This window comes from Talaromyces rugulosus, chromosome II, assembly GCF_013368755.1.
Source record: "Talaromyces rugulosus chromosome II, complete sequence".
Classification (NCBI taxonomy): Eukaryota; Fungi; Ascomycota; class Eurotiomycetes; order Eurotiales; family Trichocomaceae; genus Talaromyces; species Talaromyces rugulosus.
In genome coordinates this window covers 3,511,071-3,534,541 of record NC_049562.1, presented here as the reverse complement: position 1 = coordinate 3,534,541, position 23,471 = coordinate 3,511,071, and the positions used below count along the sequence as shown (strand labels likewise).

Here is a 23,471-nt window from a genome sequence, read left to right as displayed (position 1 = left end):
AATAACACCTGTGGTACAAGAGTGTGTATGGTCACACTCGAATCAAATGCAGCCCGCACCGTAGTGATGCGGGCAACGTATAGTAGTATACTCATAATACACGCTGAAATGCTATCCAAAGGAGAATTAGGGGAAGCATGGAGCCACTCCATGTCTAGTACCCAGCCCTCCAGACATTACAGTTGCCAAAACATGAGGTCGGAAGAAAGAAAGAAACAGAACAGAGGAAATAAATATGTGGAAATTCGTACAATGTCGTAGAAGAAGCGTGACCGATCGAAGGAATGGAAATGTGCCATTCCCAGCGAGCTGGCGGTAGGAGAGAGAAAGAGAGAAAATCACTCTTCCATGAGACCAAAAACACCATCGTCGTCGTCGTCGTGCGCATGGCGGCTGCCAAAGTCGACGTCGTTGTTGCGGCGGTGTCGAGACTCGCGGTCTGCGTCACCCATCTTCACGTCTCGCTCATCTGAGACTTTGTAGGATTGTGAGGGGTTCAGAGTAAAGGAACCAAATACTGCCGGGTTGGATCCGGCAAGACCCAGGCTGCCGCCGTTGACACTCTTCGACGGCCCGGCTCCCTGCTGGCTCAGGTAACGGGCAGGTAGCGGCGGAACAGGCGGAACATCGTTGGGCATAGTTTGTGCGCTGGATCGAGGAGTGCCAAAGTTGCACAGCCGGATTGCAGCAGCCAGGTCGGCGGCATCGGTGTCGTCGTCGTCGTGACCAGCCATGGTCTCCGCCGTTGAAGGACGCGTATCAATGCTGGATTGCCGGAAATGAGAAGAAAAGGCAGGAGAAAGAGGGCCGCTGTCGGCATATGAACTGGAGGCGACAGAGTGGTAGGAGCGCGAAAATGCGGAAGGGTGGTGCTTTTCCAGTTCGGCCACGTCGTCGTAATCATCGGCTGGCGGTGGTGTCGTCTCAGCCGAGCTGATGCCGTCGTGCAGTTCCGACGAGGCATCTGGAGATGCGGATGAGTTATCCGACTCGTTCTCCGGGCCATCCAGGTTCATGGCCACGAGAACAGTGGCGGCTTCAAGAAGCTGCACCTGCTGGTGCTTGGAGATTAGGAGCTTCGAGGTTACCGCCCATGCGGGATCATGTTCCCACCTATTCGTGACAAAGAAACTAAGGTCAGCCATGCACACGAGAGGCCCGCTATGCGGGAGAAGCCAGGTGGGAAGACGGGATATACGCACATATGCTTGGTCAAGCAGCTGCTGTGCTTATATCCCTTGCCACATTGATCACAACGTAGCTCAGTTGAGACGCGTTTGCCTTCGGCGCGCATCAAGGGCGAACCCTCGCTAGCTCGTCGATTGCGGTTCTTAGTAGTGACAGGTTTCTCAACCGGGGCCGTCCCATCGACGGCCGTGTTCTCGTCAATCGAGCTGGGCGAGGTCTTGCGGACGACGGCGGGAGCGGGAGAGGTAGCGGCACTGTCCGGGCTGGCGGCGGCTTGGAGGCCGCGAGACAGGTAGGAACTGAAGCCGGAGGAGGCTCCAATGGAGCTAGCCTCTGTTCCCTTGCGACTGACGCTCTTCCGGCGGGTGACGCGGTGGTTGGCGTTGATGGCCCCCAGGGATACCGAATGCGAGTGGTTTCTAGACTGGGGTTGCCGGACGGGCATGCCCACCGGGGCGGTGGACCGGGATACTGAGGTCTCCTGTGGACAGTAGATTGGATGAGTCACTGAACTTTTTTTTCTTTTTTTCTTTTTGTATCTTTTTGTGTGTGGGAAATCAGAGGGGTGCGGGCAGGAGACGGACGACGCACCTTGAATGATGCCATTGTTGAGCCGAGATTACAAATGTCACAGCCCTTCACACGAAATCTCGCGGTGTGACTCTTGAGGGCAGGACAGCAGGGAGGGGTGTCTCTCGGCCTTTGTCGTGTGTATTTGTGTGTGTGTGTGTGTGTGTATATATATATATATAATATATTTGGAATATAGTATACAGGCGTGGGAGCGGCAGCGGTGGCGAGCAATTGGCAGACGGGAATCGGCAATTGGTAGCGAGGTAGGATACGAGACGACGGTCAGCGAGACGAGAGCGGGCGAGCGAGGGCGAGGCGAGGCGTGGACAGCGAGAGAGATGTAGGATAATCGAAGAGGAAGAAAGAGAAGAAGCGACGAGTAGAGGGAAAAAAAAGAACGATGGGGGAAAAAAAAAAAAGGGAAAGTGGGAAGCTTCCTGAGTCTGGTTCAAGCTAAAGGGAAGGCGCGAGCAATTCGCGGGGAGGGCCAAGGCAGGCAGGCAAGAGCACTGGGCAGGGCAGGTGCACGCCGGGAAGGAGGCGGACAGGGCAGCGCTGGCGCGCTAGGCCGGGAACGGGCTAGCGTGCTTGTTCGTGCTCGGAAAGAAAGCCTTCAGGCGGGGGGCGCTAACACCTCTCACGACTCCTCTGTAGATAGTACTATTAGTACGTCGCAACTGCAAGCACGAAGCGATACTACGGCGACTAGCAGCCGGTGTCAGGCAGATCATCGCCCGCGACGAGCACTTAATAAGGCTCAGTATGCTATAGTACTTACTCCGTGCTACTTGCACGTTGCGAGCGCCCCCCTGGCTGGGCAAAAGGTGCTACTATTTCCGTCTGACCCAGGTACCTGAGGCTAAGCGGATGGGCTTTCGAATGAGAGAGAAGCACGCAGACACACAGACAGGACGATTGCCAGCTGGTGGGCCCGCCGGCGATAAGTCGCGCGAGTTGTCGACTAGGTCACCAAGCTAAGTCGCTGGAGATATGTAACCGCCCGATTCGGCCGGGCCCATCAAGTCAGCTCGCCATGAGACGCTTAATATCTATATATATATCTGTGTATGTATGGTGTATATGTGTATATATATATATATATATATATTGAATATAATTTATACATATTTTCGTATATTTCCAATATTTCCAATATGTCCAATGTTTCCAATGTTTCCAATATTTCCAGATACCCCGTACAGCGAACAAGTACATGAGTGGCTGCCGGCCCGGCCAGACCGTATCAGCCCCACTGGGAGGGCCCGCTTGGCACGACGCGCAACGATGATTTGCGTGTCTTAGCCTTTCCGCTATTCCCAATGCAGCTACCGCGGATATTAATACCGCCCCGCTAGGCCGATTACGGCGCCGCGCCATGATTGCGTGCGTCTCTGCCTCGTGACTTGTGACTTGTCTGTGAGTCGCTGCTGGCGGCCCCCCCTAATCGCCTACTATTATTTCTTCTTTTATGACATTATTATTATCACTGCGACAGATAAATGTTTTTTATTATTATTTATTTCTTTATTTCTTTATTTAAAATTAATTACTTTTACACATGTATACATATAGATTCATAGATATACATAGATACATGGTCAATTCACAGTCAGCAGCAGTGGCTCATCTGATCCCTGCCCGGCCAGCTGACGTGACTAAACAGGCAATTAGGGGCTGTTCAAGGCCCGAGCATATCAACTGTTGCAGTTGCTGAGGCATTTACTCAACTACTACTCGATGGTCCCGGGGCCAAGCAACGCGTCTAGTACCAGGCTTTTTTTTATATGATGACTGCAAGTGTACTCGGTCGCATGCTTTCAATAAGCGACTAATCCGTGCGATCCGCGCTGCATGGTCATACATTTACTACATTATTATTTACTCCATATATAATAATTTCACATCTTCGTACTCCATAGCCAGGAGAGAACTTACTTATTACGATCGACAGGCACCGCACCTTATCTAAGATACAGTGTCTACTAGCAGTACTACTCTCAATACCCAGAAAAAATAATTGCTTACTCTCATATTATTATTCCCCCGGAGTAATTATCAGAGTAGTAAATTATAATTGATTGATTATCATCATCCGACAGGGGTGGGTTTCGTCTTACTTGCCTCTTGCGGGCAAAAGATCGACGGTGTCTTGCTCAACCAGGCTTTTTTAGAGCGTTACATGCGTGAGGATGTTCTAGATTCGGGCATCGGAGAAACAGTCGACGTCATAATGTGGCTGATCCAATGATCAGGAGGCTTGACTTTTTTTTTTTTTTTTTTTTTTGGTCTTTCTTTTTTTGTGCGCAACTTTAAAAAAAAGTTTTTAATTAATTGTCATCCAAAAAAAAAGTAATAGTAACAAAGAAATTGTCAAACCGCGGCTGTTTGGGCTGGGATCTACATGTCCCCGGCTAACCAGCTAATTATTATTTGTACGCTTTTACGAATACGTAACCCATAGCCAACACCCACCAGTACCAAAAATAACACAATAATAATAATAAACATTTGAATAATAAAATCACCTTGGCACCCAACCAAACTATAGCCACTTCCAACCAACAATGTATACCGTAGCACCAGCGCTAGTAACCCGCATTCGCAAGTGGGCCCTGACGTCATTTCGTCATTTTCCTTGTTCCACTCGTGATGACTACAAAAAAAAAAAAAAAAAAAAAGGCTAATTTTTGTTGAGTGTTTGGTTAGATTGTGGACTGAGGTGGGGACAAAGTAAGCACAATGAAAGAGAGAGAAGTCGTCAATTGAGTGATTACTACAGTGTTGGACTTTAAATGTTGTTAACTGATATATATATATAGATCTACCTATCTCAGAATGTATGTACATGTTGATTGTATTCACATATAGTAACATTTGAATATACGCCTGGTCATTGAGACGACCCGACATCAAGGCGAGACCGCTTCAACACCGCAACAACACACCATCGTTGGCGATTCCCCGGCCCTTCGTCCTCGCGCACTACAGCCCACTCGCGCCGCCCCTCGCCCTGCTCATCCTCGTTCGCAGTATTTATGTCGTGCTCGTATATACTCTCAACCTCAAGACCAAAGGCCTCGGAAATCTTAAAGAAATGCGCGACGACGGCGCGTCCCGTGTGCAGGCCCGCAACAACCCAGGCTCGTCCTCCGCGGTTATCGTTGCTGTCTGGCCGGAGGAACCACTGCAGAGTCCTGGCTAGGTTTGCGTGCTGATCCATCATCCAGAGACAGTCGGCAGCTATGATCCTCGAGAAGCGCTCTTTGTTGTCGCGTGCAAATTGATTGTCCAGTGCGCCCCATTCGTGCGGCGTCGACACGATGCGTTCTCGTTGCCATGCGGGCACGTTCGCCCGGATATTATACTCAATAGCCCCGAGAAAGGCAGGCGAGGAGGGATGGTCGGTAATAGTGATATGCGAGGCAGAAGATAGAGCGGATATAATTGAAGGTAAGCCGGCACCTAGATTTTAACAATTTTTAGGGATCATCCAGTCAAGTCAATTCAGAATAACGAACCAGCGCCGAGCTCCAAAACAGTGTGCCCTTGCACATTCCAGCTAGCACGATCCAGATCATCTCTAGAGAGCTTCTTCTCTCCAGCCGTAATTATCGCTGCATCTTCCAACCTCTCGGCAACCACCATGGCCGAGCTCCAGAGCATATGTGCAAAGAGCTTTCTGCCTTCTTCAACCTCGTTGACTATTATATCGCCGTCCTTGGGGTTAGACTTTCCATTCCAGTTCCCGCTTTTCTCGGGATACTGAGGGACCATGACCGTCAAGTCTCCGTATAGCGGAGACCTGTACTGTAGCAGTTGGCCCGGATCGCCGTGAAACTGAGGGGCATCGTCGGGCAGCAGATGAGGCAAAAAGGCAGAAAATATGTCTTCGGCATCGTCATCATAATCATCGTATTCTTCTTCTTCCCCTTCAACAGGCCCCTCGGAATTAACTCCGGAAAGCGTGCTGGATGGGTTGTTGTTTTCTGGTGGTCTCCTGCGGGGGAGAGGTCGTAGACGCAAATGCGGCATATTCCGGCCACTCTGGTGCTATTTTCTGCAGAATTGGCATTCAGCGTTCGTTTATCATAGCCGTGTAGAATCAGTCATGCCAATATTGGCATCGTCAAGGATAGATTATAAGAAACAAATCAACAGATCGTCAACTGGGGCTCAATATTTTTGTGCCTAGTGTTTGCATTGTTTGGATCTTTAGCCGCTGATCACTGATCGCGCTGAGCAGAGTTCCTGCTATCTGTACAGCGTACACGAATGGACAGATACACATAGCAATATTGCAACCAGAGTATTTCAGTCAGTATTGACCTCCACGTTGTACAGCAGTGCAACAACAGCAAATCACGTGACACCTGAGTCACATGGCGCCCGCACCGCGGCGGTATCTAATCGGCGACGATTAACTAGACCACGAGATCACTAGAAACTCGGATCTTTTTGCCATTACCACTTTCCGTCTTCTTCTTTCTTCATACATCTCTCTCCCTGCCGAAAAAAACTCTGTCATTAGTCCGCCTGCCAGTATTTTCTCTTTTTTTTTTTCGTACTTCCCCACAAGCCAAGAGGCCTGAACGCTGCTGCCAAGGGCCCCGGAAGTGTCCGCTGTCCCGCACCTTTTTGACCCCAAACGCCGGCTCGTCCTTATCACAACGTCGGTCGAATCGATAAGAGCAAGCTCTCGTATACCGCCAACATCACGCACCCGGGAAACGATTTACTTGCGACTGGAGATAGATAGGTCTCTTGAGGGAAACCCTCCCATCTTCTATATCACTTGCTGGATAGTGCCTCTTCACTTCCGAAACAAGGGCCTCAAGCCACTGCTTTGCAACAAACAGCCCGACGGCCCAAAGAGGCGGGCGGGGAAATATATTACTTTGAAGAAAGTGAGATAAAAGTGAACTTGAGCAGACATGGGTCTTTCGTACAACGTCTACCTGAACGCCAACAAAGTCTTTGGCTGCAAGCAGTGCAAGACTCACCTTGCAGATCACAACGATATTGTCAGCCGGGTACGTCCCTTGCTCCTGGAGATAAATCATTATTAAAAAAAAAAAAAAAGCCGATTATTTACTTATTTTTCGTGCAGAACTTTCGAGGGCAACATGGAAAAGCCTATCTTTTCCACTCGGTGGTCAATGTGACCGCGACTGAGGCGGTAGAGCGCAACATGACCACGGGGCGACATATTGTTCGAGACATTTCGTGCCGGCAGTGCCGCGAGGTAGTCGGATGGAAGTACGACAAGGCCTTTGAGACTATTGAAAAGTACAAGGAGGGCAAGTATATACTCGAGGAGGAACTACTCTGTGTCGTTGGCTAGGGTAGTACCGACTCGGTGTTTAAACCCACTTCCTGGTATAGATTGTTTCGGCAAAGAGAATGGTTGCATTTTCTTTTTTCCCCTCTCTTTTCTTCCCTTCTTTTTGGTCTTTGGTCTTTTCATGGGCAATGGTGTTTTGGATGGAGCTCCGTGGACTTTTTTTCCTGTTGGTACTTTTTTTTCTTCGTGGTTTTGATGATCTCATCTGATACAAATGCGGAAGCATTCTATATACTTTTTATTTCAATGCTGAACAGTATGTAAAAGTGTGACTGTCCCTACTGTAACCCCCGTCTAAAACACACTGTACACACCCCCTGCCCTTCATGCCCCCCAAAGCGAAACCGCGGATACTCCACGCGGCCCCAAACCGACAACTCGCCCGTTGCTGTGAACCACTGCACCAACTCCTCCTCAGTCCAGTTACAGCTGGTCACAACCAAGAATCCATCGGGACGCACTAGCCTGGCCGCCACGCGCGGATATTTGTGGCAGATACGTGGCTGGACTGTTTTGCCGGCTTTGGTTACTTGTTCAGCGGCGTTGTCAGTGGTTTCGTCAGACAGTGAGACGGCGTCAAAAGTGCCCTTGTCGAGGACAATGTCGAATCCGGCTTGTCGATAAGGGAACCACGGGATCCGTTGCTTTTCTTCTTCTTCTTCTTCTTCAGTGCTGCTAGGGGGCAGCAAACCCAACGCGTCTTCGTTGGCTGGGTCGAGAATATCCCATTCCTCGAAGCGGATGTCTTGCTTATCCACGGGGATGGCTTCTGCAGAGCCCGTGTTGCTTGCTACGACGACGTCTTCGTGCTCTTCTTCTTCTTCTTCCTCTTCCTCGGACTCTTCTTCGTCGTCGTCATCAGACTCATACGCAGAATGCAACTTTAACCGCTGTAGCTCCCTCGCCAACTGCACGCTCTGAGCAGAGTAATCAACCCCAACCATCTCCCCCGTAAACCCACCACGTTTCCGAAGCATGGCAAGCATACTCCCATTCCCCGTCCCCAAATCCAGAATACTTGGCGGCGGCGGCGGCGCCTGTTGCTGCTGTCGTTGTCGTCGTCGTGGAGAAAGCGGGAATTTGCGAGATGTTAGAAACTTGAGCACTTTGAGTGGTGCATCGTGTTCAGAAAACCAGGATGTTCCCGGATCATCATCGTCGTCGGCTTCTTCTTCTTCTTTTTCTGCTGCTTCACCATCATGATCCTCCTGGGTAGATTCATTTTCAGCATCGAGTTGACGATCAGCCCTTTTTTTCGACGCAATGTGCTCTAGTGAGCGTGTATAAAACGTTTCCCAACTGTAGCACATTTTTTAGCAACTGATATTGCCAAGAATGGTTCCCTCCGTCAATAAATATCAATTTAATCACATACGTACTATTCCTTTGTGCCCAGTTCACTAGGCTCTAAATATTGCGGATGCCCTTCTTCTCCTTCTCCTTCTTCTTTCCGTGTTGATTGCTGCATTTTTTTAATTTTTTTTTTGGCGTACTGCTTTTTCTTTCCTTCTTGACTCGTTTTTTTTAAAAATTTTTATACGAGTCCAGAATTGAAAAAAGGTATGACACTTTCGATGTTTAGTCCTTTTATCTTACAAAAAAAATTACAGCGTCATTTTGACCCGCCGCCGGCCCCGCCATCTGCACGTGATACACTCGTCACTTGGGTTTCCTAATCGGGTAGCATACACAACAGGTCCGGTTTTTAGTTATTTCACCTGTTTATTAACGAATGAGTCTACAATTTGCACTTTGCACTTTTAACATGTATAGCAGCTACGCTGTACTTCATATTGAGTGTAACCTCGGTCTTGCATTGCGGGTATCTAGTCATATATCGCCGCCAACTCTAACTCTCTCTCTCTCTCTCTCTTTCTCTCTTTCTCTCTCTCTCATAAATGCGTTATGTTATAAATAAGGAAAGAAAATATCCAAGCGAGAGGAATACAAGGAGTACTCAGTATTCATACTGCGTAAACTCCAGGCACTAAAATTACATGTTGGGTCCTTTGTACCCATCGGCTTTGAAAACACCACAACGCCGAATATCAAGTCATGCCTAGCCATGAGATGCCAGCTGAAAAAACGAACATGTTGTCCCTTTCCAAAAAAAAAGAGACAACTAGAGCCTAAAATGCTCGAACCAAAAAAAAAAAAAGAAAATCACCTGTGTAGGTGAAGAGCCACTCAGACAGCAAAGCCCGCTTTGGTCGTGAATCTGAACTAAAAGGCACCTGCTCGGTATGGAGCAGATATAATTAAAAGTTGACGATCGATTATAAAAAAAAAATCTTTTCGCGAATAGATCGGTTCTGAATATGCAACGATGAATCAAAGAACTTCGTCGATACTTCTCGTAATCAGAAGCTCGCCCCTTTGTGATGGGGATCGGGGATCGAAAGGCAATTGTTGTTGTTGCTGTTGTTGTTGCTGTTGTTGTTGCTGTTGATGTTCAAACCCAGGGAAATGTGAGGGTACATCTCCAGCCAAATCACCTGCAAGAGTCCGAGAAAGTGATGAACATATATATGGCGCCGCTCTCGGTGACAAGATAGACGGTAACGCTGGAACGTCCTTCATCACCAAGTCCATTTGAACCGAAGGATATCGAGCATGCCCAAGCGGGCGTTTTTCGGCTTGTTTGAAAGTATGGACCTTTTGCCCATCTTGATATTTTTCTCGCAATGGCAATGGCCGGGGAGATATACCTCGTACTCGGATTGCAGACTTGGATTTTCGAAGTTGGGGGCCTCCGTTTTTAACGATGCGGTCTGGTGATTTATTTGACGGCTCGTAAGATGGGGTCACCCTGAGGAATGACGGCTCCAACTTCTCCTTCGCCCGAGGCTCCGTTGTGTCCATCGGATCTGGCGTAGTATTTTGAAAAGAAGGCAAAGAAAACACAGGAGCCTGGGGTTGTGTCTTGAACCACTCTGGATTCAGAGGCTTGGGTGCTTCACTTCGCTGTAACCGAGATCGGAAGTCGGTCAATTGATAGATCAAGCTCATGTTGGGCCCAACCCAGCAGCTCTTGTTCTTGACAATGCTGTACATATCGTTGAAGTCGTGATTGCGATTCTTATATAGACCATATGCAATGACCAGTGAGGCTGATCGGCTAGCCCCCAGTTGGCAATGGATTAAAACATTCTTGCCTTTAGATATCCGGTCATCAACGAGTTGACACAAGGGCATTAGATCTTCGAGGATCTCGGAATTGTGGTCCCATGGTACATGTATGTACTCCGGTAATGTCTCATTCTCGGCCTTTGGTGTGGTGGGGCTATCGGAATCAGACGGCAAAACTTCGAATGCAGAGTGGAAAGATGCCTCGGAAATAGCGGTCAATGGTTCAGACACAGAAAATCGCTTGCCCAGAGACAATGGCTTCCTCAATGTTGATACAACCGAGTTTGATCGTTCCATCTCGTCGGCAAAAGGGTTCACGACCTCCTTGGCTACATTGACGACGACATCGAACTTGGAAGCCTCGGCCCGTGTGGGCTCTAGATAGAGGTAAACGCCCGAATCATATATTTTGATAGGGCCATCGGGATAGCTTTGCGCGCTCCGTTTAGCAGACTCGCGTGTGTCTAAATCGTCATCTTCTTCCATGACCTGTTGTAAACCAGCACCAGACTGTGAAGGAACAGAGGGAGAGTCATCTTGCCAGCTGCCAGGCATCGGGGGCAATCCATCACGTGTAGACGGTCGCGGAAATTGCATTCCACCTGGCGGGGCGGTCGTAGGAGAGAAAATCGAGGCAAGAGATGGCGATGACTCGAAGTGGCGCAACGAACGTTGTAGGGTTGGTGTCGGGGGGATTATTTCAGTGATGCTACGAGCAAACGACTGATCAGAGGCCGGTGTTCGGATGGTCAGGTTGGCAGGCTTTCGACGCCCAGTTTTTAGTGGTCGATGCGAAGGGGAAGGAGGCGCTGAGAAATTTTGATGAGACGTCGTTTCCATGATAGATGCCGTGGATACTGCTGGGCGGGATGATGTGCATGGCATCTTCAGAGACAGATTCTTTAGATTTCGAGCCCTCCTTCCAGGAGATGGAGCTCGGATCGGCGCCTCCATTGGATTGGCTGGTACGGATGGAGTGTTGCCAACCACTGGATGCATAGCAACTGTTTCGGAAATGTCGGGCAATATCATCTGCTTGGGGTAGGATATTGGCAGTGCAGAGGGCGACTCAGGCGAAGAACTCGGCGAGGTGTCGGTTACTGAAGGGGTATCGAAGGTCGATATAGTAGTGGTGGGTGAAGACCCAGTGGATTCAGATAGGGCAGAGGATATGCTTTCACGATGCTCGAAAGAAATGGGGGGATCCACCGCGAAAGAGCCTGGTTGGGGCTGTGGCAGAGGCTGTGTGTATCGCTGGAGATGGTCTTCTCGTCGTGAATGTGCAGCATCGCCCAAGTCTCGGGCGAATGGGGATAGCGCAGGGGAAACCAGCGATGGGCCAGCTTGGACGGGCATCTTGAGATTCGGGAAAGCCGCCAGTCTGCGTTTGGTTGAAAGAGCCCGTCCGCGGTCAGTTGCGGCTTCGAGCGATCGAGCCAGGCGGGCAGTCGAGCTATAGCATTCGGAAGCGTCTGGGAGAATATAAGAAGTCGAAGTTGCTACCTGCGCAAACGATCTTTTCAGGTGGACACAGTCAGCATTCATGTTGGCGAGGTTGATGGGAGAGAGAGAGAGAGAGGTGAGTGGAGGGAAGCAGGAACAGCCCAGTGCGCTGGCCCTCGTTTTTCTCTTCTCTTCAAGGCGACATGGTAGACGACCCTCGGCAGCGGGGGCCTAGATGGGGTAAACATACAAGAATAGATAGACCCAAGGGGTTTCAGAAGCAACGGTTGACCGGGCGAGCGACGGGATGTCAACAGTAGATAGAAGTCGAGGGACGAAACGATATCCACAGCGGGGGAGTTGGGTCAGCGTCGGCTGTCAGCACGGGCAGTGTTGTTGTAGGTGAAACAATCGAACCTCCAGGGAGCGATCGCAGCTGGTGAAACAGGAGGGGCGGGGGTGGTGAGAGGATTAGAAAAGAGGACGATAGCCGCTGGGGAGGGCAGGTCGAGATGGCGGCAGAGGGGTCCGACAGGATTGGCAAGCGGAGCCAAAAGAGCAGAAGGGAGGGGGAAAGGCAAGAAGAGGAAAAGACAAGAAAACAGCAAGAACGGGCAACTAATAAGAGTGAAAGAAGCCGGACGCACACCACACAGCACTCGTGAGACAAGAGGAGTAGAGCAAGCGAGAGTGAGAGAGCGAGAGGGAGAGAGTGATAGAGGAGCAGAGCCAGCACGGCCAGCACGGCGCTAGACCGGGAGGGGCTAGCGCGGTATCGCCGTATTATTAGTACGCGGTATTACCTAGCTCTAGCGGTGATTATTCTTAGCAGAGACACGGGCGGGGCGCAGCTAAGAGCCAGTCGCGCGCGCCACAAGGGCGGGCCGAGTGGAGCCCGCGCCCGGGCCCAGCCAATAGCGCTCCTGAGGCCGGCTAGCGGCATCGTCGCAGACCTAAATTTAGCTCACCGTGGCTGCAAGGAAGTGGGCCTGGGCGGCAAGCAGAGGCTAATCAGAGGCTCCGAACAGCCTCACTGTGTCCCTTCCCCCGCTCCTGTGATTTTACTAGTACCGGTATTTGATCGATTTGGCACAGATACTATGTAGGTAGCTGTATGTAATTGCGCGTCAACAGTGGTAGCTGGCTGCTTAAATTATTGTTCTTATTTAATACTTCTGTATCAATGTATCACTGTATCACTGTATACTCCTATCAACATCCCAGGATTACCCCACTTGATGCGCTCGGCAGTTCCCCCAGTATGTCCTGCCTGAAATCCACCGAAATGTGCCCAATCAGACTGGATTTTGTCGAAATTACTGCCCGTATCAGCAGGATCGTGGCAGTATAATGGTAGTATAATAGTATTATCATATATAAATTACCTTGAAATGGCCTTAATTGCACCCCTGTCCGGGCCAATCATGTATTCTCCGCCTTCCGAACGTATTTATCCAAAACCTGATTAATTAAGACTGCATGTTAAATCAAATAATTATTATCAATTTTCAACGAGGACAGCAAATCCATTACAATTAATACTTTTGTGTTTTTTTTCCTTCGAGAAGCCCTACTAAAACACCTGGCAAAATTGAAAAGACATGTAAGAGTACCTTTTTTTTTTTTTTTTTTTTTTAAATTAGGCCAAGCGTCGATCGCGCACGCACCCATTTTGGCTCCAAGCGGAGGGAGTTCGTAAGTCGTAACATCCTCTGCCAAGTTCCAGCACTTTTTTCTTTTTGGTTATGTCTTCTAGGCCGCCGATGAACCATGCAACGTTGTACTATCAAGTCTACACAGGGGTTTGTTATTGTTATTCCAGGAGATTACCATGATACGTACTATCAATCCCCGATCATCGCCCAATTGAGAATGGCTCAGCCCACCGAGCCAGAAAATCCCCTTCCCATCTCGACGCACTATTGTTTCAAGGCACCGAATTTTACTTCTACAGTCCAGGGGCAGTTAATAATAACTCGATACTAACTAGCACAGTAATGATGTATATTATCACTTTTAAGCTACGTATCATGCGATGTAGTACTCTGTAGTCAGGACGAAGTAGACATTTTTTAGCTCCAGTGTAGTCAACACAGAGGTAGGTACGGAGTCCGGAGTACTCCGGAGAAGAACGATGCCATCATGGGGCTGGGGTTGAAACAAGCCCGCAATAAGAGCAAAATCTGAAACACACCGACTCGTGCGCCAAGGGAGTTCGTCCCGCTTGTCACGTGAAATGTGAAACACAGAGTAATATTATGGTGTCAGAAGCCCCTGGTCCAAATCTTGGCTCTCTGGATCAATAATATGCAGTAATCGATGATGTTTATTTGCTTCATGGGCCTGCACATGTGGTTTTTTTGTAGTTTATTTCCTGATGTCTTCAGTTACATCCTTCCCCTATGACACTTCTTCATAATAATAGTAATAATAATAATAATAGTATGGGGTAGCAATAATGAAGGAGCTAGTCCCGTTGCCGCGTAATAACTGCCATCGCACTAAGACTTCCTTCAATCTCGAACGGGCAGGGAATCCTGTCAATCATACTACCTTTTTCTTTCTTTCTTTTTTTGGGAAAATCCATGTCAGCCTTGTCAAGACACGCGGTCATAATTAGTCCTTTTATGCAGATAATATCCCTTTTCCACGTGGCTGTGCGCGGGATCTGCCTAATGTTTCCCCCTTGTAACTGAGAGTCGAGAATACGAGTAAGTACTCAGTACGTACATTAATCATTGTGATACACCTAGTAGTAATAAAAATCATCACACAATTCAATGCCCAAATTACCACAGCGCACGATGTCACTGCATCTTATCAACAATCATTCATTGGACGATGATGCATTCTCCTATTGCCCAAGCAACCAGTTATTTTGGCTTCATGTCTAGTGTTTATCTAAAATAATAAGACACCAATAAATTAGTGCCTACATAGTAGTCTTAGGGATATCTTTGATGATGTATGCTATAGAGATCCTCTCGCCACTGATGTTCTGAGAACTAAATTCTTCAACATTGGACGATTCATTGTTTCGCAGCGCCACGGTCAGCCCTGGGTTTTCTAGCAGTATCCTCCGGAAACGTAGAGTTGTTTCTTTACCCCATGCCTGTTCAGCATTCATGTTAGTGCCGGATACTCTCCGAGTTTAGCAGGCAATTTGCCAGTCTTGACTCTTGACAGAGTGTCTACTATATAGCGATGACTTGAACATTTCCAACATTTAAAGTTACATCCTCAACTGATGTTGTTCATAAAACCAACAACTAAAACTCAATAACAGGCTGCAATCGGCTAGGCTAGTGCGTCGTCTATTTATATAATTCGTTGTATGTATCTACATACGTTATTTTTAGAGTCAGCTGTTTCAATTGTACTTCTCGATGCCTCCAAACAAGAATACTCTGGCTAGTCTAACCATCATGTACTTAGCTGTCCTAGGGAAAACGAGGTAGGTGGGCTGCTAGAAGAACAAGCATGTCCTGCTCATTGATGATAGAATGACAGAAGCCGCAAACTGAAATAATCTGTCAAAGAATCCTTATTGGTAATTTTACTGTAAATGAACGGAACCTTTTTTAATTAAACGATCGAGGCTGATCCTGGGGGTCAACTGGTACTTGGCTGTTCAATGTTGGAGGCGGTGAAAATAACGTGATGAAATATGAACAGCCACAACCCAACTTTTAATTCAATCTGTCATAAATACATAATATATACATATATAACACCTGGTTCTTGTGACGTCAACTGGTCTTGGTTAAAAATTACATGGAAGTCTTGCCGAAAACGGTAAATATGTACTAAAAACGGACAACACACAAAAGAGACAGAGACTCGAAACGCAAGCCGAGACACAGTTTTAGAATATCTTTGATGGGCTTTGGTCCGCGACGCATTGGTTTCTATTTTCTAGCTCTTCCCGTCAGTGCGCTCCTTGTACTCATAAAAGTTACTGTCCAGTCGTGTTTGAGGTGGGTAAATTGTACTCAAATTAGCTGTGAGAAACTTCGGTGCCTTATTAGTTGTCTTTGACTTGTCTAGCCCGACCCCGTTTCTCTCTCTCTCTCTCTTTCGTTGTCTTATTTCACCATGGCGGCTTCGGATGGATGAACACGAACAGCATTCCTAGAAATACCTTCGACCTACCCAGAGTCCTACTTTCAAATCTTCTCATTGCAATCGTGGGCTTATTGAGAGCAAGTCTAGTCCGCATTCTCCTCAATTATTAGTCAACATGGCTGAACCCAGACTCGACTGCCTGCCCATGGAGCTCTTTGTTATGGTCTTCGAAGAAGGCTGCAGTGAAAGTGATATCGCCCACCTAGTTCGGTGCAACAAGCGTCTCCTGGAAAAGCTAGAACCCATCATTTACAGCAGCCCTGATTCCCTGTCCAAAGCAATGAAGTGGGCATGTCTCACGGGAAACGTGGACCTTGTTCGCAACTGTATCTATTACGGTGCCTCGGTACATAATTCAACTTACCTCTGTCTTGCAAGTAAGAAGCAACAAGAAAAGATAATCAGACTTTTGGTCGAGCATAGTGTGAGAATACTGTCCCCAGATATGGACAAAAAAACGTAGATTCAAAGGAATTGAAGAGTTTCGATACTGTGCCAAAAAATTGTGCTCATCGCGCCTCAGTCACGAACAAAGTTCTAGTTTGCTCCGGTTACTATACGAGAAGGCAATCGATGAGCAAGGCCGGCAGAAGTGGGACGCTGATACTGCTCTACCCCTGATAACGCTCATCAGGTCCCCCGCTGGGGCGCCGTTGGACCTCATTCGACAAGTACTTGATGATGGAGCTGATCCAAACGAGCCTCGACCCTTCAAATATCGAGATTCCTTAAGCCCACTGTCTGCCGCTATCATCGCCAATTCAGAACCCGCCTTCCATCTGCTTCCAGAACGAGGTGCCGATATTCATGGGAAATCAGTAAAATTCTGGGCCAAAACTGGCCTGCATCTTCCCATCTTTGCGGCAGCCATGACACTCGCGGTTGCAGACCATGGTAAGGCTATGATGCAGCTGTGTCTCGAAAACGGAGCTGACATCAACTATGAGCGAATATGCCCTGATTACGAGACTCAGAAGGGTCGTCGCTGGATATCTGGAAAGAACCAATACTCAGACATACCCAGATATACACATCACACATCATTAAATACTTTTCTTAATTCGATCAAGCCATTCAAATATCCTAAACTACCAAATCCTGTCGAAAGACTAAGCTGGTTTCTCGAACATGCAACTGGATGGGAGGCTCCACCTGTGACCTCGTCTGGATCAGACGTTCCAGGTTGGGGGAGGGTTGACAGGAGTACTCCAACCGTTGATACTCTCCTTCATAAATGGGGACTGGCAAGATTAAGTGACGCTGGATTCATTGAGATAATTAGGATTTTATTACGTCACCAAACTACCTGCGACTGCCCGCTTTCTAGTTATTTGACGAACTTTGTATATTCCTACAGTGGCTACTATGAAGATTTGGATAAAACCCCAAAATCGAGAGACGGTCTGGCCGCATTCACCACACTCCTCCTAGAAAATTGGGACTTTAATACAAGATCGCTCCTTTTTTTTGAGGATTTTGATGACGTATTGGCCAATTTCATCAGCAAATGGCGAACGTGACAGCCGCCAGAATTTTCCTATGTGGTGATCGAGAAGCTACTTGAGGCTGGCGCAAATATCAATGCCACAAATACTAGATATGAGGGTGAACGAAATGAGACTTCTGGTGTAACACATTGAGAGTCATGATCCACGGTTCCGGGAAACTAGATCTTAACGGGCGGGCATTTTCACAGCCTAGATGGGTTGTCGATTGCTGGATCCCACAACTCATAAAATATGGGGCGGATCCAACAATGCCAGCAGGTGACAAGCGAAAGACAGCACTAGATCTCCTGGTGGCGGGAGATCCTGGTGAATTTACCCCTGTGTATAGAATTCTACACATGAGACCGGATGCTCCTAAGCGAGAAGATAGAGATAATTACCTTCAGGGTCTTGCTAGCCTCTGGAGAAACCTACACGAAGATAGGTTGGCACAAAGTCTTGGACCGGATTTTCGATTTTTGAATAAGAGTAGCCTTGTCGAGAACTAGTTTGTGGAAATGAATCTGCTACTGTGCATTCTACTCAAGGCAAGGCATTAGCATAAAGAAAGACCATTGTTGTGCTTAAAGACAAAACAGCTCAAAGTACTGTGGAGTGCGATTCCCAGTCAACGGGTTGTATGAAGAAGCTGTTGGCCGGTTATACTGTAAATGGGTACTGAAGAATACCTATCGACTAATGGGAAGTAGCAAACGGATGGGCATTGACAATACGTCACTGAACTTGCTTGATCCCTAATATTTCCTAATTAGTCGTTTACACGCAGGGCGGCGATTACCTAAAGTGGACTAGCTCCGATTTAGCCCTAACCTTGAGTTAACTGACAACAATACTAACTTAGACTCAATCGTGACAACATTTTTAATAGAGTACTCTGGCACTATTGAATGTTGATTTCCCCCTAAATAGCTGAAAAATATTTTAATTACTTGGTCCTTTAGAGACCTATGATATTCTCACCAAGTAGGATGGCGTTTTCAATACACTATCATCAGGGAATCATAATCGGATTTTCAACCAGCCTGGCGACGACGGTGTAAGATCGTGCATCAAATTAGATTGCTACCAAAGTATAATTCCCTGTCGTCGCTAATCTGCGCTGGAGTTATCGACAACTACAAGTTTGTGGAACAGTCACTAAAAGTGTATTGTGCTTTAAGCAAAATTACATTTCAAAGTCCACATAACTATCTTGATCCTCCTGGATTAAATCAATCTATTTATTATTGTCATGAAAAATACTACTAGAAGTGTACTTTGGAGGAACGACGGTTTGCATACCCAAATGACTGGTAGAATCTCGCCGACGGCACATGTGGTTTGTGGAATGAAGCGAAATGAATTTTTTAAAGGAGCATAAACTAAATAACTGTAAAGTACATGTTTAAAATGCGATCAATAGTGGCTTTTTGCTAAATAAGAAAATTCACATTTACGGAATTACCTAGATATAAAATAATTGACGGCATGTACATGTAAAATTTCAAAAGATTTTCCAACATACAAGACCAGTTGGTCAATTGATGTAGACCAAGAGAAATTTTCGGGAAAAAAAAAGCGTATTGTTTAAATATAAAAGATAGCTATTTTCAACGGTGGCAAGTGCAAAGAACCAAGACACAACGCTGCCGCAGATGCAGCTGTAACAAGAAACAGGAGTGCAGGAAATCAGAGACGATATTGGGATTTTTGGAGTGCAGTCAACATTGAACTAGGCTAATGCAAGTAGATCCCGGTTCCGCATGATTACGATCGTGGAGATAACTCCAGGATCGGTGTTTTGCCAACTTTTAATTTCCCTGAAAAGTGCTTTGTTCTAGTGTTATACGTGTACACGGGTGGAACAGATCTAGCAAATCCTGGGGGAAAGTAATTAGTGCTCGATCGAATATCAAGGCGCGGACTAACGTCTGCTGTGAATGCATATATACAAATGGTTCAAAACAATCCATTGATAAACTAGTTGATAGCGATTCATGATTAAAACACAAATCGCATAGTGTCGGATGGTTATCTTTTTTATGCGACCTGTCGCGGTAGTATTTCCCAAGTACTATAGCGAATGTTGACTGGCTGTATACGACTATACTACGCAAGGAAAGATGCAACATGCATAAAGACAAGAATGGACAAGAGCGTACAGCTTCCATGCATGCATATACATGTACATGTACATTCGGGCACTCTGCATAAACCGGATTTACGCCTGTCATTTTCTGCAGATGACTCCTGCTGCAAATTCTCCAGATTCTCCAGATTCTCCGCACACAAGCACAGCAACAAACCCCAAGCGACATGGTTTTTGGCTTGAACAGACGCGAAAAAAAGAATAGTAGCGCGTTGGCAGTGGTTTTGTTTGGGATCCACTCTGAAGCTGCAGGATCGTGTAATGATTAGTGGTATTAAGATGCTGCAGAGCACAGCGCATGCAGTGTGTCAGCTGAGAGCACTGAGCAGCGACATACTCGGCATCTTGGACGAGACTGCGGCCTCACCGGTGTTTCTCGCTTGTCTGATGCCTAACTAGAATCAAAAGGATCTTGTCATGATTGTTATTATTTTTCACAAAAATAATTATTCTCCACTTAAAAACAATGAAGTGTCAAGCAGCCGACCTTTCCCCTTCTGGCAGACTGGGTCCACTTGAACATGTGTAAGACTGTAAGAAGACTGCATTATTTTGTCGATTAATATTATTACTGTTAGCTCATGAGTGAGAGACGGGATGATTATTGCAGTAGCTCCCTAGGACCAATTCAGTAAGTGAGTGAGTAAGTGACAATTACATGTACTCGTTAGTATGCTAGGCGGCCGAATGTCGGACTGCGTGAACGTGAGGTGAGTCCAACTAGAGACGATCCTTCTTTCCTGCTGATAATTCTTGTTTCTCTTTTCTCATTTTCTTCTTTTTTTTTTTTTGTGGGGATTGATCTTTATGCTCATCTTATTTCCTCCTCGCACAAGCACCTGAAAGGTGAAACCCTAGGCCCGCAACTAGCTGGACGTTGGCCGTCTGACTGCAGAGGGATTTATTCCCTCCTACCTCAGCTTGTCAACAGAGTCACCACCCACTTAAACGCCATACTCGCCCATGACTTGGGCGTGTCGATAGAAAGCGTCCTAGCATGTCGTCGCCCCTGCGAGCGGCGGCGGCCGACTTAGAATGGGGTCGGCCGCGGCGACAGACGAACCCAGACGTCGTCCGCCGCCCGTCGGTCTTGCTTCGTCAGGCCACCCTCAACAACAACAACAACAAAGGTACTCCTATCACCAACAACACGACCACAACCACGACCACAACCACCAGCCCTAGCCATCACGCGCCCTCCTCGCCCCTGGCCGCTGACCAGCGTCCCCGGACTAGCCAGACCTCGTCGTCGGCGTCCAGCACGACCGTCACCCCGACCAAACGAAACTCGCATCGCTCGTCGCTCAGCGTGAGCGCTCTGTCGAACCCAGCGCTGGCCGAGATCCCCTCGCGCAAATACAACGCCCTGCGACTGTCGACGGGCTCTGACAATAACAGCAGCAACGTGCAATGTGACATGGCATCCCCGTCCGACATCGTCGCGCCGCAGCGGGCGGCAGCTAATGCAGCTGCCACGAGCACGTCGCCACGAACCCCGCGACTGACCAGCTTGTACTCGGATCGCAGTCGATCCAACTCGGTGACGCTGTCGCCCTCGTCCAGGAAGACGCCCGCTTCGCGCAGCAGCCTCGGCGCCGACGTTTTCGCTCACCACCCCTTCTCGCAGGACCGGGCTGGGAGACCGTACTCCACGCAGCACTCGCCGCCGCAGCAGCAGTCCACCACCCCAAAGGACTCCTTCGACTCGCCCAGCATCGATGCCGTCCTCAGGCGCGACTCACTCTCGTCACGGCCGGAAGACCCTGTCTCGCCTGACCGCCGCAGGGGCTCAACCCCGTTGTCTCCCCGCAGTAGCGCTGCAAGGAGTAGAATGGCCTTTCCCACCGCTGATGATCCCTACCGAACGACCAAACTGCTGCATGAGCAGATTGCAGAAGATGCGAGTACAGACGATAGTCGCTCCCGGAGCGATGATATCTTTCTGAACATTGCAAAAACAAGCGTGAGCGGCAGACGAGACTCGCTTGGGAAGTTGGATCGAAGACGGGTAAGTCATTTAGTCGCCGTAGCTCGCCTGCATGAAGCTGACGCTCCACGCCAGAAACTGGGCCTATCGACCCGTACCTCTCTCGCAACAGAGCAAACCCCTTCCCCCGAGCACGTGAAATACCAGAGCAGCCCCGTCTTCCTGCAAGACGGCTCGCCAATGTTTTCGTCCAACCACTCGACGACCACCTCAGTGAATCCGTCCGACGAGCCTTCCCGCCTGCGCCAACTGAATGCCGGCTCAACTTCCAGATCTGTGGTCAGCGTCCCACGAAGTCGATACAACCGCGATACTTCTCCGGAGCTGCCTCTGCCCCATGCAGATGTTAGATCCACCATTACCGACACACGTTCAAGACATTCCCGTACGACTAGTATTTCCTCACGAGCCCAGCGACAACCAGCCCCCTCATCAGACGCAGTGGAAAGAGCACAGCCAGAGGTGGATAAGACACGAAACGACGGCACGACCGAGTCAAGTCTATCAACGACCGCACCCTCCACCGTTTGGGACGAGCTGGATGACCTCAAGTCGAGAATTAGAAAGCTTGAATTGACCGGGAAATTCCCTGCATCGTCAGCTGCTGCCATGTCCAACGTCTCTGTCGAAAGACCTCGGACCGCAGCTACTACGGCCACTACTTTGTCTTCATCACCTAAACAGAAACATATTCGCAAAACCAGTCTCTCAGTCGATTTACCTCCTCCGACTCCAAATCCGATCCAGACCCTGTTACACTCGGCCCTGGCCAAGGCCAAGACTAATGTGGGCAACGAGGTCTACGGTGTGCTGGAAACAACTGCAACAGATGCCTTGACTTTGGCCAACATGCTGGGGTCTACGACGACATCGACGCCATCTGGTACTGCTTCGAGTGTGAATGGAAGCGGGATGACGGAGCGCCAGGCTAAGCGCAAAGCAGACAGCCTATGCCGCAGTTTGACTGAACTCTGTCTAGCGATATCCGATGAACAGGCTCTTCCCCAACAGGAACAACAACGCCAATCACAAGAACCGATACGGCCGATCAGCCAGGGAAGACAAAGTCTTGCGACTATAGAAGATAATGGAGATTCCAGATCTAGTACAGCTACCCGATTTCGCCGAAGTATGAGCCACGAACCCGAGTCTTTCGTTACGCCAGATTCTGCCTTGCGGGTTTTAGGTCGGCTGGAGAACCGTCGCGCAAATACAATCAACTTTGGGGCATCAACTCACAGAGATCGACTGTCACATGACGAACAATCTTCACCACAGACTTCCTTGAACGCGTCCCACGCTCGTTTGAACCGTCTTTCTGGGCCGCATCGGCTGAGAAGGGAAGACGACTCTGATGATCGCAGCTCTGTCTTTAGTCGTACCTTGTCCTCGCGAGCGATGACTGAAGTTGGAGGCTACTCATCCAGTCGTCTCTCAAACACAACTAGAGAGCGTATGTCTCGAGAATATGCCAACGAATCGCCTTCTACCCGTCTCTCTACCTCTTACCAACAGGGATCACCTCATCCCCCCAAAACGTCACCTTCTGTACATACTACTACTCCTATCCACTCCCAACGTCGCAGCTATGCGACTCCCCCGAGCTCTGGAATCCCAACAGCCTCTGGTGTAAATATCCAACCGGGATTTCGTCGCTATGGAGTGTCCACTTCCACCCACGGAACCCCATCCGACAGCCCTTCCCAGGTAGAATCTGTGCCACAGACACGCATTACTAGCGCATCCAGCAAAACCGCTACCAGTTACACAGCAATTCAGCAACCTCGAATGCGTACTGAAAGCCTTAGCTCTCGCCGGCTTGGGCTTCGTCTACGACCATCGGTAATTGGCCAGGAAAACGACCAATAAATAAAACCATGTTATTGTTAATGGAAATACCCCTACATTTTTTTCTTCGTTGTCGAATTTTGCATTTGTGAATATATTCGAAAATGGCGTGTCGACTCTCGAAGAGTTGAGTGTGATTACTGTTTTACCCTGAGCGACTTTTTTTCTTTCTCTCTTTCAACCATTATCATTATCATATGA

General features: G+C 48.3%; 7 protein-coding genes across 7 annotated transcripts; 3 read left to right on the top strand and 4 right to left on the bottom strand.

Annotated features, from left to right (window-relative positions):
* Positions 1–338: 338 nt before the first annotated feature.
* Positions 339–1,794, bottom strand: TRUGW13939_03688 (uncharacterized protein; the record flags this gene model as incomplete). Its single annotated transcript, XM_035486868.1, has 3 exons — positions 339–1,113; positions 1,203–1,669; positions 1,780–1,794. 3 exons carry the CDS (start codon positions 1,792–1,794, stop codon positions 339–341), a joined length of 1,257 nt encoding a protein of 418 aa, XP_035342761.1.
* Positions 1,795–4,651: 2,857 nt separating this feature from the next.
* TRUGW13939_03687 (uncharacterized protein) lies at positions 4,652–5,793 on the bottom strand (the record flags this gene model as incomplete). The annotated part of the gene is made up of 2 exons (XM_035486867.1): positions 4,652–5,223; positions 5,280–5,793. 2 exons carry the CDS (start codon positions 5,791–5,793, stop codon positions 4,652–4,654), a joined length of 1,086 nt encoding a protein of 361 aa, XP_035342760.1.
* Positions 5,794–6,692: 899 nt separating this feature from the next.
* Positions 6,693–7,102, top strand: TRUGW13939_03686 (uncharacterized protein; the record flags this gene model as incomplete). The annotated part of the gene is made up of 2 exons (XM_035486866.1): positions 6,693–6,791; positions 6,869–7,102. The coding sequence occupies 2 exons, from the start codon at positions 6,693–6,695 to the stop codon at positions 7,100–7,102; spliced, it is 333 nt and encodes a 110-aa protein (XP_035342759.1).
* Positions 7,103–7,380: 278 nt separating this feature from the next.
* On the bottom strand, positions 7,381–8,570 carry TRUGW13939_03685 (uncharacterized protein; the record flags this gene model as incomplete). The annotated part of the gene is made up of 2 exons (XM_035486865.1): positions 7,381–8,401; positions 8,482–8,570. The coding sequence occupies 2 exons, from the start codon at positions 8,568–8,570 to the stop codon at positions 7,381–7,383; spliced, it is 1,110 nt and encodes a 369-aa protein (XP_035342758.1).
* Positions 8,571–9,433: 863 nt separating this feature from the next.
* On the bottom strand, positions 9,434–11,776 carry TRUGW13939_03684 (uncharacterized protein; the record flags this gene model as incomplete). The annotated part of the gene is made up of 1 exon (XM_035486864.1): positions 9,434–11,776. One exon carries the CDS (start codon positions 11,774–11,776, stop codon positions 9,434–9,436), a length of 2,343 nt encoding a protein of 780 aa, XP_035342757.1.
* Positions 11,777–15,914: 4,138 nt separating this feature from the next.
* On the top strand, positions 15,915–17,319 carry TRUGW13939_03683 (uncharacterized protein; the record flags this gene model as incomplete). Its single annotated transcript, XM_035486863.1, has 2 exons — positions 15,915–16,145; positions 16,243–17,319. 2 exons carry the CDS (start codon positions 15,915–15,917, stop codon positions 17,317–17,319), a joined length of 1,308 nt encoding a protein of 435 aa, XP_035342756.1.
* A 3,113-nt stretch (positions 17,320–20,432) lies between these two features.
* Positions 20,433–23,291, top strand: TRUGW13939_03682 (uncharacterized protein; the record flags this gene model as incomplete). Its single annotated transcript, XM_035486862.1, has 1 exon — positions 20,433–23,291. The coding sequence occupies one exon, from the start codon at positions 20,433–20,435 to the stop codon at positions 23,289–23,291; it is 2,859 nt and encodes a 952-aa protein (XP_035342755.1).
* Positions 23,292–23,471: the final 180 nt, after the last annotated feature.